The sequence below is a fragment of the Lates calcarifer genome, linkage group LG5, assembly GCF_001640805.2.
Source record: "Lates calcarifer isolate ASB-BC8 linkage group LG5, TLL_Latcal_v3, whole genome shotgun sequence".
Taxonomy (NCBI): Eukaryota; Metazoa; Chordata; class Actinopteri; family Centropomidae; genus Lates; species Lates calcarifer.
Genome location: NC_066837.1, coordinates 9,194,546 through 9,211,394, shown reverse-complemented (window position 1 = coordinate 9,211,394; position 16,849 = coordinate 9,194,546). Strand labels below are relative to the sequence as shown.

The following is a 16,849-nucleotide window of genomic DNA, read 5'->3' as shown; positions in this document are numbered from 1 at the left end:
TGCAGGTGATGACATAATTTATGTCGTTTACTACATATGACTAATGATACGATATTCTCACAATACATGTATTAGTGTTTATAGTGATCATTTCAAATGGTAGAAAATAAGAAAAAAAAACCCAATAATAGTTAGTAAAAACGCTAACTGACCAACACCCTTCCTTCTTTTTTGTTCAGGCTGAAGCGCAATTCCATTTTGAAATAGAGCGAAGATAACCCTCTTGCCTTCATGTTTACTCTTTGAAAGAACCCTGGACACATCCGGTTCCGTCCTGCGCCATTTTGATGAAACAGCGAGGGGACGAGCAGCCTGGATCACCGACGAGGATTTTATGGATTAAACTCGAAGAATCGTCAGGATACTCAACTTTACACTTTTCATGGTGGAAAATGACCGTGGACCGAAGAGGAACATTTGAGTCTTGACCGCGTAACTGGTGGATTTTTGTTAGATTATTCGACAGCTAACTTGGCTAGCATTGTTAGCATAGCAGTATTGAGCAGTAACCGTTAGCTCTTGTTAGCGAAGAGGGAACGTTAGCTAATCTCGAGGTGTAGCATGTTAGCCTTGGCATTAGCTAACTCGCCAGTCCTGACATTTATACGGTAGAATACGTCTTCATAAATATTCACTTTGAGGTCTAATAGCAGTAAAGCTTGGGGAGTCGTTGCGGAAGCTTTAACGCAATTTTGTGGACTTTTTGTGGTGGCTCGGTAGTGTTGTTTTCACTTGAAAAATAAGAAACTGTTACAAACGAAGGCAAAACATTACCAAAAGGACTGATGTCGAGGGAACCCGAGGCCCGCTGCTAGCTACTCTAGCGGCTTGCAGCGCGGCGGCCCTGGGCTTTCCACCAAGGACAATTCACCACGGACTTGGCCTCATTGACATCGTTGTAAGAAAAGATTTACATTGTGCTACACGGACTCTCTTGGATTTGGTGGCATCTTGTTGGGTTTTATCGGACTTTAAAAGAACTTACGAGGCACACGGCGCCACTCAATGGCGCTCTGGCCTCACACCTCGATTATTTTTCTTTGGCAATAACAAGGACTCTGTCGCCATCTGGGAGCTGAACCCTTCCCCATTTTAGTCCTTTCTTTGTCCACAGTGTTTCAGCGAATATAAAGAAGGTTTACTTATTAAAGTCACCAGATTTAGCCTCCTGTGTTCAGTGTTGACGCTGTTTTATTTTGTTATCATACCAGGCCTGTGTTTTTTCCCTTGTGCTTGATTAAGTGCTTAGACCTGTGAAAATGTCGTGTGTTCACTATAAGTTTTCTTCCAAACTGGATTACAACACAGTCACTTTCGATGGGCTGCATATCACCCTCAGCGAGCTTAAAAGGCAGATTATGGCCCGGGAGCGCCTCAAGGCCACAGACTGCGACCTGCAGATCACCAATGCGCAGACTCGAGAGGGTATGTTATCAGCTGACACATTGCAAAATGTGTGACTAACGTGTCATCCATTATTTCTGGGAGTAACAGTAATTGATGGGCGGGCATTATAGCCTTTTTACATTAGTTTTAGTGATAAAACGTGTCTGAGAAAGGGGTTAGATTGTATATTTCGAGTGATATTAAAGGCTCCTTTCACTATGAATTAATCTATGTTTTATATTTTCTCTAAGTGGTTTATGGAAGATCTGAAGCGATTAGTGAATTGACAGAAAAATAATCTAATCTATATTTAAAAATATTATAATTTCAGTCAAAACAGTGCAAATTATTCCTTGATTCTAGTCTCACAGGAGATTTTTTTTTCTGTATTTTAACATTTAATGACAAGATGATGTTTGTTTGCTGAATAGTCCACTTCCAAATTCAGTCTGCTCTTATGGGTGACAAGAAAACAATTAAAGCACCCATGGGACATGTCTTTACACATCTGATTGACTTAATGTATCTGTTAAATTATATTCACTCAAGCTCCATAAATACTATGTATTCTGCTGAATGAAACATGTTGTGTGTTTGTTCTCTAATGATTTGTGTCTCATGTTTTGTAGAATATACAGATGATGAAGCCCACATCCCGAAACACTCGTCCGTGATTGTCCGCCGTACTCCGATTGGTGGAGTAAAACCTGCTGGCAGGACGTTCATTGTGTATGTATAACTTAAAATGTTAAATTATAACTGGTATCATGGATAAGCAGCACACTCACTAATAATTTAAAGTTATTAAAATGTTTACAGTGGAATTCCTGTAGTTTTCGTTTGAAGTATAGATCACAGGTCTCTCTGTGAACAGTTATAGTTAAAAACTTAGTCCTGTCATCAGGCATAAGTTGGCTGCAGGAGATACGCTAGTAACTGGTTTCTTTCTCTACTGTGTTTGTTCCTACAGAGATCGTTCTGACACAGCTGTGGTGGGATCTTCTAGACCCGTATGTAAAACAAACCCAAAAACAACACACTCTCCTCCTCCTCCTCCTCTTACCTCTCACTCTCTCCCCTTCTTTCTGGCTTTAGTCACCTTTCTCCAAAACATTCTGTCAACAATGATTGAGCTCTTTGTATCTTCTGTTCACCGTGTGTTGGCCACATTTGTGTTGAGATCTCAACCTCTATATGTTATATGATGTCTTTTTTGGGGAGGGTTTCCTGGAGTCACCACAGTTAAAATAGTTTGTTGTTTCTCTCTTTTTTTAAAAAAAACCCTGGTTTTTCTGTTTCTGTTCTGAAATTAGCAGATTAAAGTTTTAAATTATGGCTGAATGAGATGAGGTTGGTAAGAGAAACAACAGACTAGTCACCATTTTTTTGAATGCTCTGAACTGACCAATTGTTGAACTGTTGCCACTTTATAATTGATTGATCATTTAATCTTTTAATCTGTTAATGATGTATTTCATAATGAAATGGTTTTGTAGCCTGCTTCAGGCTGGGAAAATGTATTTTTAAAGGGGTTTGTAAAAGGAAAATATGGTATTTTTGTATTGATAATTGATTGTCATTTTATTTTCTGTGAAAATATTTTATTTATCATGTGGTTTAAGAACCCAGTGAAGTAAAGTGTGGCCAGGATTGATTGTAATTAACTTTGATTACAATTACAAGACTAAAGTTGTGTGAGTGGAAGAGACTCGCCAGTGCTTTTTATTTTTAAAGCTTACCCTGCTAAACTTTAATATACTCAAATCTGTTGTTCAGTAACATTTTCCTATGTCATTTGTTTTGTCCTGTACAATTTCACCATGAAGATGTTCTATGCTGCACTGAGTATGGACTGCACATAACCCGTAAACCTCAAAGGCTTACAGATTTCACTGCCTCGAATTAATTCAGATTCTTAAGTGTCTGTTTTTTAAAAGAAGCAGGTACTAGTTCAAAGTGTACTGTTACAACTGTGGTTTGGGGCATCAGTAAGAAGCTAGTTTTAAACAAGTGAGATGCTGTGACTTGGCCACTGACATATAAATGTTGTGACATGATCACAAATGACACGTTCTCAGTAAACTAAAAGTCTTGTCAATCTTTGGAGGCCTTCCATGGTTGCTGCAGTGAGAAGTATACTGGTGTAGTGTGTCCTGTAAGCTGTAAGCTGCAGAACCTGTCAATAAAGTTGTTCAGTGGTTCATTGTCAGAACCGCTTGCACCAGATCCCTGTGTGTTCCCTCCACAGCATTCTGCAATACCCAGACTTTTCCTCCACGCCCTGCATATCATGACGGACAACCCACCCTGCCCGCTTCTTTATTTACTGTAGGATATTTCTTACAAGAATTAGGCAGAGCAGCCTTTTTGTTTGTTGTTGTAAAAGACTTTTTCTCTGTCCGTGTTTGAGACTTAATTCTCGCGCTTCATTGACTCCTGACTTGAATCACAGAGACATCCCTTTCTTTCACCCTTCACTCTTTAGTGGTGTTTTAGGGGACAGTTTGAAGGAATACTTGACAGCTCTTGTTAGTTCAACGGGCACGGATTTTTAAAGAAACATCTCTACATTTGTGCCTCGTCAGCCCTGCTTGTTTGACACTTGACAGTGTTTGCATTTTTTTTTCTTTTTATTGGAACAGCTTGGCACCGCTCTTTGCTGGCTCATTAGTTTACAGAGTGCAAGTCTTAAAGTGGTTTTGATCAGAGTCTCTACCAGTTATGACAAGCTCTTTTGACAAGCCAGTGCAGAAATGTTAAATTACTGCAGCCCGGCGAAGGGAAACTGCATGCTAAAATTAAATGTCAAGTATTCCTTTGAGAAAATTGCCCTCTCCCTAAATAGCAGGAGAAGCTATAGGATCTCTATAGATGGATGTGCCCGTAGTGAAATTTTTGAGTTGCTGATGAAGCCCAAAAGAGAAAGCTTTGATGCTCTTGGACATTACCATCGTTAGAGGTTAAAGGCTTAGAATATAAGCAGGTCTAGACTTGTATATATGGAAGAGTAGTAGCAGTAAAAGTTGCTTCAAAGCTTAATTTTTATGCAGTTTAGCGGTGTTGAAGTTCTCTAGGGTTTCCATGCAGTGACAATCATAGATGCGTTTTAAAATTTCAGACTTTGAGGATGAGTTCGCAACAGTAAATCTTTCTTGAAGCTCGCTACTAAATGTACAAAATTGCATTTTTTTTTTGTTTGTTTGTTTGTTTTTTTAAAGCTGTAATACTTTGATATCGCCTGACTGGGGATAGACTTTACTCTCAGGTCGAATACAGTTGCTAAAAAGTAAAGTTACTTAACAGGTGTGAAACTCTTATTGTTTAGAAATCAACAGTTTCTGTTGATTACTTTTAATTTCTTAATTTTATAGTTTAGATTTCTTCCAGGTTTAACAGCTGTAGATGAGGATCTGACAGGAGTCACTTTTTCTACATGATGACAGTGCTGTCAGTAGAGGGATGAAAATTGTGCACAGGCTTAGTAATCCATGCCTAGCTTTAAATGCCCACTCATGTATTTGCATTATTTCATGCCTTTTGAATATTCCGTGAAGGCCTTGAGTTTTGGTATGAGGACTTAGGTGGAGGCTGTAAAGGACTGGACACAGATGTGGTGGGGAACTATGTGGGCTCTTATCTTCCACTGTGTATCAATTAGATGTTTTGTTAACACCTTTAATATCTGTATCTGATTCTCCTGCAGACTGATTCTTCTCCTTCTTTGTCACTCGCCCAACTCGCCAAGGTAGTGTTTCTGTACATGCCGGCTGTACTTCGAGAAAATATCTCCAAAGTTGAACAGATACGTTCTTTTCTTTTCTTGTTGAGTTGACGTTCCTGCGTTTGTTTCTTTTGTGTTCCTCTCTCCATTATGTGTTTTAGACTGCTAACCTGGTTGACGCAAACGCATCAGAGGAGGACAAGATTAAAGCCATGATGTCTCAGTCCAACCATGAATATGACCCGATACAGTCAGTACACACACATCTTGCTCATATTTTATGCTCAGTGTTTTAATATTCATTTAATATTCATTAGCTGCTGATAGCTTTAAAAAATTAACTGTACTTGTCTCTGTAGTTACTCCAAGAAGGCAGTTGGACCTCCACCTGCTCACTATACCTGCTTTCGTTGTGGAAAGGCTGGTCACTACATTCGGCAGTGCCCTATGCTGATGGTAATTATCGTGTGCCATGTAAAGTTGATCCTCCCCACATTGTAATTTCTAAGAAAGTAGTGGTGTGGAGTTTTCGAATGATGATCATTTTTGTTTTTAATGTTTTCAGGTCCAGGATAAAAGCGTAGAGGGTCCGAAGCCAGTAAGGATTAGTAAGGGCATTCCTCAGAGCTTCATGGTGAAAGCAGAACCTGGCACCAAAGGAGCCATGTTAACCAGCACTGGAGAATATGCTATACCTGCAATAGATGCGTATGTGTTAATTAAAGAAAATTATTACTCACACCATTTATTATGCTTGTATAGGTCTTTTAACTTGTGTCATATTTGCCTTTGTCACAGCACATCTTGTGTCTGTGTCCTCCTCATGTCTATAAATTGAAGATTGTAATTGTTGCTTTCTTTTTGCTGGTAACAAAAGCCTTTGAAATTAACAAACCTATATGTTAATTCAGGGAAGCGTATGCACAAGGAAAGAAGGAGCGTCCTCCCTTTGTTCCACATGACCAGTCATCATCCGAGGACGATACAGACCCAATCCCCGACGAGCTCCTGTGTCCAATCTGCAATGACCTTATGACAGATGCAGTAGTTATACCCTGCTGTGGAAACAGTTACTGCGATGATTGTGAGTTCTCGCCTGTAATCTGCATTAAAATCTCAGTCCCAGGCCACGCTACATTTGTTCTTTTATGTTCCACAGTATACTGGTACAATTTCAAGCTCTGTGACTGTGGGAAGTCATTCTCAAATAAATAGAAAATGATGTGCTTAAATTACATGTAGAGTACAGGAGAAGTTATTTTCTTCTTTCCAGTTTTTGCTGCTCAAATGCTTGTCAGCTTTCATCTAATTAAGAGCTGTTTGTTTTCAGGTATCCGGACTGCCCTGTTGGACTCAGAGGAGCATGTCTGCTTCACATGCAAACAGTCAGATGTTTCACCAGATAACCTCATTGCCAACAAATTTCTTCGACAGGTAACCCTTTCAAATGCATTACGTTGCACTTAAAGTAAAACTAAAATATGATGTCTTTTTTAAGCATTATCATCTGTTTTTCTTCACCTAGGCTGTGAACAACTTTAAGAACTTGACAGGCTACACCAAACATGCACGCAAGCAGGTCCAACACACAGCACTGCCGCCGCCGCGCCCTCAGTTATCAAGGCCTCTGCACTCGAGACAGCAGGATCCACTGCTGGCCAATGTCACTCACCCTCCCCATTCGAACGTTTCTCCCACTGTCCCTCAAACGCAGGCCCAGCCCCCTGCATCTGCACCCGCACCCGCTTCTGCTAGTACCACTGCTGCTCCCACTCCTCCTACTCCTCCTCACGCTGCTGCTGTCGAAGGTCATGACGCCTCACCGGCCCCTGCGCCTGTGGTTGACCACCATTCTCCTATACACTCCACCAGCCAGGGCGAACCACCCCCACCAGGGTAAGTCTAGTCTAAAATAGTCTATATGAAACCACATAATCATGAAGTGACGTTTGAAGCGGGGAGCTGTTTCTTACTCGTAATGTGTCTCTAATTGTTTGTTTTAGCGAGACAGATCCAAAACCTACTGTGACACCAGGCTCATCAGGCACCTCGGAAAGTGGATCACAGGTGAGTCTGCTTGGATCTGATAATGGTTTACTGGTTTGATGCTCCCCCCCCTGTTCGCTTACACACATAAGTCCAACCGAAGCACATGTTGACACATCCCTGAACACACAAAACTAACTTCTCTCAAAGGTAACTGAGTTTTTTCCCTTCGCTGTGATTTCCTCCACAGGGCTACCATCTACCTGTTATTGGCCACCCGCCACCTCCAAGGCCGTCTCATCCATCAGGTAAGAGGTTCAATTTAGATCATTTAAGGCGATTAAGTGAGCTTGAAGGAAAGACATTCAGCAGCTAACAAATGGTCTCTCTGCTTTATTAGGTCACCAGTCACGGCCCCACCACTCCAACAGAGGGGGAGGCAGACACTGGGAGAGGTAAGACGTCTATTGGGCTGTCTCATCTATTAAAGGTTTGTATTCTAATATGTCAGCCTCACAGTGTGTCCCTCTCTTTGTACCAGGTCTTACAGAGGTAGAGGAGAGCTCCCCCCAACTCACCTCCAGACAGCTCCACCTCCTGCACCTGCCCCTCCAGTATACCCATCCCCGTCCCTGTACCCACCCCCACCACAGCCCTACCCTCCTCCGTACACCTCTGGCCCCGGCCTTATTGCTCCTCCTGCCATCGGTTACCAGCCCCAGCCTATTTATGCCCCTGGACCACCAGGGCTCAACCCCCCTTGGGTTGCCCCCGGTACTCAGCCGCCTCTAACCCATCTTGCACCCTCCCTCTCTCAGCCCCCCCTCTCTAAGGATGATTTCTATAGACCGCGGCACCGACAGGACAAGTGAGTCATTTGTCCTTTTGTTTTTGAGTCTTCAAACTGCTGCAGCGGCTCCTGATTGTTTATGTGGTGTTAACACAAAGAATATTACATCAGTCAAGGTTTTGAATTCAGAAAGATAAAAACTATAAACAGGAGTGGTTTTAAAAAGTTGTTGTCTTTGTTTCCACAGAGTTACATCCAAGCTGGATGAATTTACTAAAGACTTCCACAAAGAGCTTATGAAGTACAGAAATCCACCGAAGAGACGAAGACCGTCTTATTCCAGGTACCTTCATTAAGAGAACGTATTAAAATTAGTTTTAGCTCTTTGAGTAATTACATATGCATAATCCTTCAAGCCATTTGTCCTTTTTTTTAAAGCATAATTGTTTTTTTTACTCCCTTTGTTTTCTTCTCTTCTTCTCAACCATTTCCCTTTCTAGATCCCGGTCATACAGTCGCTCTCCATTCAGCCGCTCTCCTTACTCTCGCTCTAGATCAAGATCAAGGTCTAGGTCCAGGTCAAGGTCCAGGTCTTACTCTTATTCCCCCAGCCGCTCCCGCTCCCGCTCCCGCTCCCACGGCCGGTCTTATCCCCGCTCCCCTTATTCCAGACGCAATGGTCGCAGTTATGGACGCTCCCGGACAAGGTCCCGCTCCCGCTCAAGGTCTTACGGGTATCGACGCTCTGGCTCGCCACGTTCTCCTCCCTCCTACCGGGCTGGAGCCTGGGAGGGAGCAGAAGGAGCAGGGCCCTACAGGTCTAGGTCACGGTCTCGTTCCCCTGGGGGCTACAGGAGCCGCAGCCCTGGTGGAAGGAAGCCTCCTCCTCGAGAGCTAGCGCCTTATGAACTGAAGGGGCCGAGTCCTGGAGGTCATGAGCGCTGGGAGAGAGAAAGGTATCGACAGTGGGAAAAGGAGTATGCAGACTGGTACAACAAATACTACAAAGACTATGACAACCAGCATCCGCCACTGCATCACAGAGGTCGTGGCAGCAGAGACAGGGAGAGGGACAGACTGTCCCCATTATCCAGAGATTACTCTCCCCAGGGGAGAGGAAGAAGAGGGAGAGAGGAGAGAGGTCCTCCCCCTCACCACCCTCCATCCTCTTCCTCATCAGGGACCAAATCCAGCACTAAAGTCCTGAAGACAAAGAAATTAAAAAAGAAGAAGACTGGCGAGGAACCAGAACCATCACACCAGTCAGTGGACAGAGGTGATGCTACTCCTGTCAGAGACGAACCAATGGACGAAATCCCTTCACTCACTAAAACTCCCCCCATCTCCTCAAAGCCTCCATCTAGCACCACAACTACTAAAGCTCCAGCTTCTAAAGGCACTGCTGCACCCGTTAAACCCTCAACCAAGGCCACATCGAAGACTCCGTCTGATAAGACCAAGAAAGAGAAGGCTCCAAAGCCAAAAGCTAAAGTGAAGACGGAGGCTGTGAAGGTAAAGAGTGAAAAGGTGAAGAAAAAGACTGGAGAGGGAGTGGTGGTCAAAAAGAGAGACTCCTCATCCTCCTCCTCTTCTGTTGCTAAACCGGTAAAGACCAGTAAACCCAAGCCAGAAGATAATTTCAACTCAACTACCCCGAAAAAGGAAAAGAGTAAAAGCTCTGCTGTGAGGCCAGCCCTGCTCAAGACCCCTCCACTGTCCTCCCAGAGCCTACCTCTACCTCATCCGTCTCTTCATGATGGCCCTCGGCCCAGCCACGACATCCGGGGGAGACGAGATCTTCCGCAAGGTGGCGGTCTCCTTCCCGTCCCCCATCAACACGGAATCCCACTCCTCCATCGGCCTCCCTCTCCAGTGGACAGTCGGAGGAGGATTGGAGAGGAGGGCCGCTCTTTGCTCGGAGCGCCCCCCGGAAAGCTGAGGAGGATAGACGGGATAGGGGGCGGCGGTGGTGATAGCATCTCCCACTCTCACATGTCTCACCAGCCCCCGCTCCACAGACTCGCACCCTCCTCAGACAGACCCGGTCTCCTTCCCATACCAGGGAGCCGCGAGATGGGCCGAGGGGATGCAGATCGGGGACCCATCAGACCTCTAATGGACCTGCAGGTGGGTCCATTATTTTCAGATGTGTTTATAAATTCATACAGAAAAATCTCTGTGTTGTGTTTTACTATGTTTTCAATTGACATAATAATCATAACCATTAATCTAAATGTGACATAAATGTTAATAAATTCTTGCACTTAATAATTCTAGGGTCATATCATCACAATTGGTTTTCATTAATATCCTTTATACTGTGTTACAGGTGAAATGGATATTGTATTGCATTCTACTGTTTGTGGCGTTAAAAAAGGTCTTTAAAAGTCTTGAATTTAACTGCTGGTCAAGCTAATGTGTTTTTAACCTATTCCAGGTGAAGCTGCTGCCCCAGAGGAGAATCAAGCTGAACAGAGATCTGGGGAGAAAAGGCAGCACCGAGACGGCGGCCTCAGACCGAGCGTCATCAGGTCCTGAGAAGGCGACGTCCACCTCAGACCGATCAGCTGCTGCTAACATCTTAGAAGAGGACCGACCCAGCAGTGCAACAGAAGGAGCTGGAAGAAAGGAGCGGTCTGCATCAGCTGAGAGGGGAGTCTCTAGAGAGAGACCAGGGAGTGCGGGAGAGAGACCGCAGGGCTCGGAAAGAGAACAGGACAGAAGCTCGGGACAGGATCGAGAGCGAGACAGAGCTTCTGGATCAGACAGAGACAGAGACAGAGACAGAGAAAGAGACAGAGACAGAAGTGTGGCGTCCGACAGAGAGAGGGACAGGGTCTCAGGGTCAGGCTCACAGAAAACATCAAGTACAGCGGAGAGAGACACAGAAGGAGAGAGGTCAACAAGGACCGAACGGAAGAACTCCAGTGGTGGAGGTGGAGCAGGAAGGTCGGTCTGTCTGGATAAAATGACCATTGCCGAGAAATCAGCCGTCACCAAGAGACAAGCAGACCACCAGGAGAAACCAAGTGTGTCATCAAAGGAGAGAAGTGAAGGGTCAGAGAGAGCTGCTAAATCTGACAGGTCTGTTACATGAATTTCTCCTCTTATCAAACAATCACCCATATGCCTATATGGTTTTGGTGGTGCTACCTGTAAACACAGTTGTTAATACGTGTAATTATAATCTCTTATTCCCCAGGAGTGTGTCCAAGGACAGAACAGAGAGGAGTGTGCCCTCAGGAGAGAAACCAGCTGCTGTTCACAGAGAAGGTAATTGGAATCACTGTATGAGTGCATGCGCGTGTGGCGAGATGATAACTTTGATTTTGTCCTGTGCCATTTAATTATGCAATGAGTATTAAACCTGCATGTCCATCACTTCTCCCTCCTCTTCAGTGAAAGATGGTGAGGGGTCCGTTGTGAAGAGCAAACCCAGGATCAGCCGAAAGGCTCTGACAAGCCACACTGTGAGCGCCACCAGGTGAGTCTGTTGTGCCTCTGTTACTTGCAGAGCATTTGATTTTTCATTTTTAATATGTTATATATTTTTTAAATATTTTTTATAAATTTTTTTATTACCATTGTCTTCACATGTTTGGATGCCTGTTGTTCTTGTGATCTTTGTGTTGCTGCAAACCAAATTTCCTTCATGAATCAAAGTTCAAAGTAGTTTTGGGTCTACGTTGTGGTTCTGTATCCGGGTACTGCGAGAATGTTGGCGTTAATATTGCGGCTTCTGTCTTGGTTTCACAATCCTTTGTACCAACCAAACGACTGTTCGGCAACCAAACCCTGACACTGAACGTGTTGTCAGAATCAACAATAGCTCCCGGGTTTAGACAATCTAGGCAACGCGTGTTTTTTCGTAAATGGTATCTGTATTCCTATGCACTGTGAAAGTGCATTTTCCAAAAAGAAGGGGCCAATACACTGGCTTGAATAGCTTCAGAAATCCGGTTCTCACACGTGTTTCCGATGAGGGAATAGCGAGACTGGCGTCTGATCACTTCTATAACTTTCTGAAAGCGACAATCCAACATTCACAACCAGTTCATGCCGTGATTGGCCAGCTGTGTGGAGGTGAGAAACAAGCCAGGGTATCATTTCTCTGCTCTTTTTTTTCCATTTGTCACACAATTTTCTTTGGCACTTTTCCTGTCAACAACTGAATGCAACACTATTATTATTCAAAATCATTTGAAGATGTGCGCCATCACCCCATAACATCTCACCCTATCTGTGACAACCAGCTTTTCACCCTGGAACAGCTACAAACACATTTGATTTCCAATGTGGAACTAGTCCTGATCGAGCGTACACTGGCCCTTAGGCTTCCTGTATTACATGAAATAAGTAGAGCTGAAACAATAAGTCAATTAATTGATTGGCAAACACCTATTTTGATGATCAATCAGTCATTTTTAATTGATTAATTGATGAGTACCAAAGTGCCAAATACATTTTTTCCACCCTCTTTCATTGTGGGGATTTCCTTCTTTTCTTTGTGTGGTGTGATGATGAGAGTTGAGTATCTTTTGTTTTTCTACTGTTGACTGAAAAAACAAGCAGTTCAGAAATGTCACCTGGGGCTTTGGTTGGTTTTTACTTTTTCCCCACTGTTTTCTCACATTTTTTTTTTTAAACCAAATGATTAATCAATCAATCAGGAAAATGTGAATTGCAGCTGTAGGATTAAGCTTTGTAGCTTAATATGCTAATTTTCTACAAAAAAAGTCTCAAAAAAAGTATCATTTCGGTATTTGTACCAAAAACAGTTGTGTTTTTTTAATTGTGTGAAGAAGATTGATTGTACATAACCAATCATGTTCCTCAGTCACCTAAAACATGTTTTTTCTTTACACCAGGTCAACTCAGGAGACAAAGCGGGACTTAGAAAAAGACCAGAAGAGTGCATCCTCTAAACCTGCAGAGCTACCCCCGTCTAGCCCTGTGAACAGCCGTGGCCGCAGCCGCAGCCGCAGCCGCAGCCGCAGCCGGAGCCCCAGCCCCAGCCCCAGCCCCAGCCCCAGCCCCAGCCCAGTCCCCGAGGAGCCACTCATCCAGGCTCCCCCTCGTTCCAAGTGGGAGAGAGAGGACGATGAAGAGGGGCAGGAAAATGGAGTTAGCGCCCCCAAGGAGCCCTCACCGGTTCCTCAGAGGAGCCGAGGCAGAGAGGCCCAGACTGATGCGGTTAAACCTGTAAGAAGTGAAACCCGGGATGCTGTGAGGGAGGAGAGGAGAGGGGGAGGAGGAGGAGGAGGAGGAGGAGGAGGAGGAGGAGGAGTGAGGGAGGAGAAGAAAGGGAGAACACCAAGGGATGAGGGTAAAGGTGGAAGGGTGGCACAGGCGAATTCTGACAAACCAACCAAAACAAAAATTGTAAGGGAGGAGGCCAGAGGGGTGAGAGAAGAAGGGCGAGCTGCAGCAAGAGAGGAGGGGCGAGGAGGAGGCGGAAGAGAGGAGGGGCGAGGAGTGTCAGGGAAGGAGGAGAGAGCAGCAGAAGCCAGAGGTGGAGGAGGACGAGAGGAGAGTCGAGGCCCAGAGCCCAGGAGACAGCGCTTGTGCTCCGACCTGGGTCGTGAGACAGACGAGGCCGCCTTCGTGCCCGACTACAGCGAGGGCGAGGGCTCAGAGCCGGAGAGAGGCAGGAGCGGCAGCCCCAGTCTGTCCCCCAGCCAAGCCTCCCACAGCCCCACCCCCAGCAACAACAGTGACCCGGCAACCGCCTCCACGGGCGACAAGAAGAAGAAGAAACACAAGAAGCATAAAAAACACAAAAAGCACAAGAAGCACAGTGGCCAGGACAAAGAAGGAGAACACAAGGAGCACAAGCACAAACACAAGAAGAAGAAACACAAAAAGAACAAAGATAAAGATGCAGAGGAAGAGGAGGAGAAGGCAGAGAAAGCAGAGGAAGAGGCCCCGTGCTAACAGAGGCTAAGCTAAGCCTGCCTGCCAAAATCTGTAACCCTCTTTGTTAATGAGGAGGTAATGATGTATCTAGAAATATCGGCTAACACTGGCATGCTGCTCCATGTGCCACCTGAGGGGAGCGGATGATACTCTAACACTTCATGTCACCGCAGCTCTCCAAACCTACACAGTACTTCCTTGTGTCTGGACTGCAGCATCCTGAACGCCGTTGAGGTTTATTTAATGTTTAATGTGAACGTTTTCTGTGGTGACTTGTGGGTCAAATGAAAAAGGAAAAAAAAACCCAGGAGGTGATACCATGCTGCACTATTGTGATCAACCCAGAGCCGAGAAGGAAGAGAGAAAAGGACTTGGTGATGATAATAACCGATCACACAGCCGTGAATCTCAATGATAGGAGTAACAAACTGTACTCAGGGATGTGATTGCTTCTTTGTAGAGGAGGAATTGTTGTTTCTCTGCCTCTGATTCATTTGTAAATAGTGATGAACTGTTGCTTTACATGACAATTTTTCCTCAGTTTGTTTTTCTCACATCCTCCTGTGCTGTTCGAGGCTTAAAATACTGGTTAACTCTCACTGCTATGCCGTTGTAAACTCATATTTGAAGGACTGCACTCGCACATTAACTACAAACCTTAGACTTTCTGTTATTGCTAACCACTTTCAAAGCTGATAACCTCATAACTCACTTTTAGGCAGCCACTGGTTCAGTTTATGCCTTTTTTTCTAAGTTAATGTAAATTTAAATTCAGGCAACACAATTCTTTTAATTAATTTTTCATTTCATATCTAAGCAACGTTCCTACCAAATTAAACATTTATTAAATCCAGTAGCTACCTGAGAGATTATGAAACTCTTATGAAATGGTTAGCAGTATTTGCAATTAATGGTTTAAATCAGCAGTATGTTCCTTTAAGTTAAAGCAGATGTTTATGCATTCAGGCTACACTGGATCAGATAAATCTAGGATGTGTTTATTAATAATGGCAAATCAGTCTGCATGTTGTTGTTGTTGTTTTTTTTTTTGTTCCAAAGGTGCAGTGGCTGTCTGTCACATGTGAGCGAGTGAATGTGTGTATGATGGTGTGAAAGTGAAATGGGACAAATTGCAGGACTGGTGCTCTTACAAATAAGTTGTTCATTTTTCTTTCTTTTTTTTTAATTAAAACATTTTGACCTCATGAAAATGTCTGAGTCGTACTTTATTAATGTTTGAACTCGTCAGATCGTCAGAAAGATGAAGGTTTACGTGCACAGCGTTGACTAAGTGGAGACATTTTGGACTTTAAGTGGTTAATTTAAGTATTTCAGGTGTTTGAATCTGAATTTTTAATGTGGAATTGGAGACCAGAAGGGTCTAGGTTAAAATAGAAACAGTAAAATCCTGAATTCTTTGTGTAGAGTTTACGCCAGTCACTTTCTGTCGCGGATAAAAAGTAGCCTACAGTCTTGTGAGATAATAGTAAATCGTCACCAACGTGCACGGTAATGCCCGACTCTCAGGGATATAAGCAACTTAAATGTCACACATGGTATAGGAGTGATTATGATGAATCCTAGTTCTCAACAGTCCACAACAAAGTGGCATTTTCCTTTGTAAAACACAGTTTACCTCAGTGGATCAAACCGCTGACTTATGTAACATGAACGAGCGTTGCAGTTAAAATAAACCATGAGTTTGAACAATAACTAAGGTACTACAGTAGTATTACTAAGGAAGACAACATGCCTCAAATCTGAGTGTGTTTGATCCTCTGTGTTCATGTCTGGACAGAGCAATTCAGTGTTTTTGTATTCTTAAATACCAGCGGTTATGTTACTTGCTGAGACCTGAGTTTAATGTCATTTAAATGTCCATTTTCTGTGCTTTGAAGGGACAAAAATTAATTTATAATCAATGGTATTTGTTTTAATTAAGATGTTAAATATTTACATTGACGATTAAATTAAAGACAAATAGATTAATAAAAAGAATGGACATGTAGAATATTTATATAACTGACTTAATATAAGACAGTTTTTCTTATTTGATATACAGGATACTAATTAAATATTTATTTTGACTGAGTAGTGGTAAAGCACCAAGTTAATAACATTTCAACCAAAATAAAACTAATATTGATGGTTTGATCAATTGATTGATTGTTCATTTGAGTGTCCTGCACCTCTACAAGACACTTAACAATAACATTGAATCCTACATAACACATCGACATGTACACTTCCACAAATTCAATTGTTACTTTGCACACAAAGTCCTCTGTCTTAGCTGCTGAGCATCTTCTCGCCAAAACAAAAGTCTCCACATTAAAAAGCCATTTCTACATATCAGCATCAAACAACCAAAACAAATCAGGATTCTTCATTTGGATCGTCAAACAAATATTTCCCTCAGTCAGTGCACAGACGACAATGAAATACAAAACTAAATTCATCTTCAACGATCACAGAAAAAAACCACACACAGTTTGTTCTTCTGCATAATTACCGGTGGTAAAGCACCATTATTAACTGAGCACACAAAGACCTTTGCATTCTCTGTAATTTTAATTTAATCTGTGTTTCTGAACAGCAGTCATCTTTAATTTGAATATTGTTTCTATATTCAATACTTAAATAATATCTACTTACATTATTATATTCAGCTAAACTTATCATTGATGCAAAAATAAGAAAATACATCAAAGTACTGAGTAAAACTGCTTTCTATGTGGTAATTTATTTTTGTATTAACTGGCTTTGATGTGAATAATGATTTTCAGTGCAATGAAAGCAACATGGACATGATGACTAAACCTCCTTACATTTTTAATTATGTGCTACTGATGATATTTTGTTACAAGAAGCCCAAAGTTTGAGAGGGACAAAGATATAAACAACATGTACCAGAACATAAAACTGATGAAAGAGCAAAGATGTTCTGTAGCACATGGAGCATCAGATATATTTGGAAATAAGTGGATTATTCAGCGAGGACGGAGGATGTCCTCGAAAGCAGTTTCCTCAGACACAATGGTGAGTCTCAG

General features: G+C 43.0%; 1 protein-coding gene across 2 annotated transcripts; it reads left to right on the top strand.

Annotated features, from left to right (window-relative positions):
- The first annotated feature begins 256 nt into the window (after positions 1 to 256).
- LOC108888469 (E3 ubiquitin-protein ligase RBBP6) lies at positions 257 to 15,010 on the top strand. Of its 2 annotated transcripts, XM_018684463.2 has the most exons (21): positions 257 to 1,425; positions 2,016 to 2,115; positions 2,357 to 2,396; positions 5,090 to 5,131; positions 5,269 to 5,357; positions 5,467 to 5,563; positions 5,673 to 5,815; positions 6,019 to 6,191; positions 6,438 to 6,541; positions 6,633 to 6,686; positions 6,822 to 7,003; positions 7,111 to 7,174; positions 7,344 to 7,401; positions 7,494 to 7,548; positions 7,635 to 7,961; positions 8,131 to 8,226; positions 8,384 to 10,010; positions 10,321 to 10,967; positions 11,086 to 11,156; positions 11,283 to 11,367; positions 12,752 to 15,010. In XM_018684463.2, the coding sequence occupies exons 1-21, from the start codon at positions 1,260 to 1,262 to the stop codon at positions 13,815 to 13,817; spliced, it is 5,286 nt and encodes a 1,761-aa protein (XP_018539979.1). In that variant the 5' UTR covers positions 257 to 1,259; the 3' UTR covers positions 13,818 to 15,010. The 2 variants fall into 2 exon arrangements, with proteins under 2 accessions (XP_018539979.1, XP_018539978.1); XM_018684462.2 differs by having other exon boundaries at positions 6,633 to 7,003.
- Positions 15,011 to 16,849: the final 1,839 nt, after the last annotated feature.

Coding starts and splice junctions, on each gene's coding strand:
- LOC108888469 (XM_018684462.2), top strand. CDS start 1,260: ATGTCGTGTGTTCACTATAAGTTTTCTTCCAAACTGGATTACAACACA. Junction 5,816..6,018: donor GCTATACCTGCAATAGATGC/GTATGTGTTAAT, acceptor ATGTTAATTCAG/GGAAGCGTATGCACAAGGAA. Junction 11,368..12,751: donor CACACTGTGAGCGCCACCAG/GTGAGTCTGTTG, acceptor TCTTTACACCAG/GTCAACTCAGGAGACAAAGC.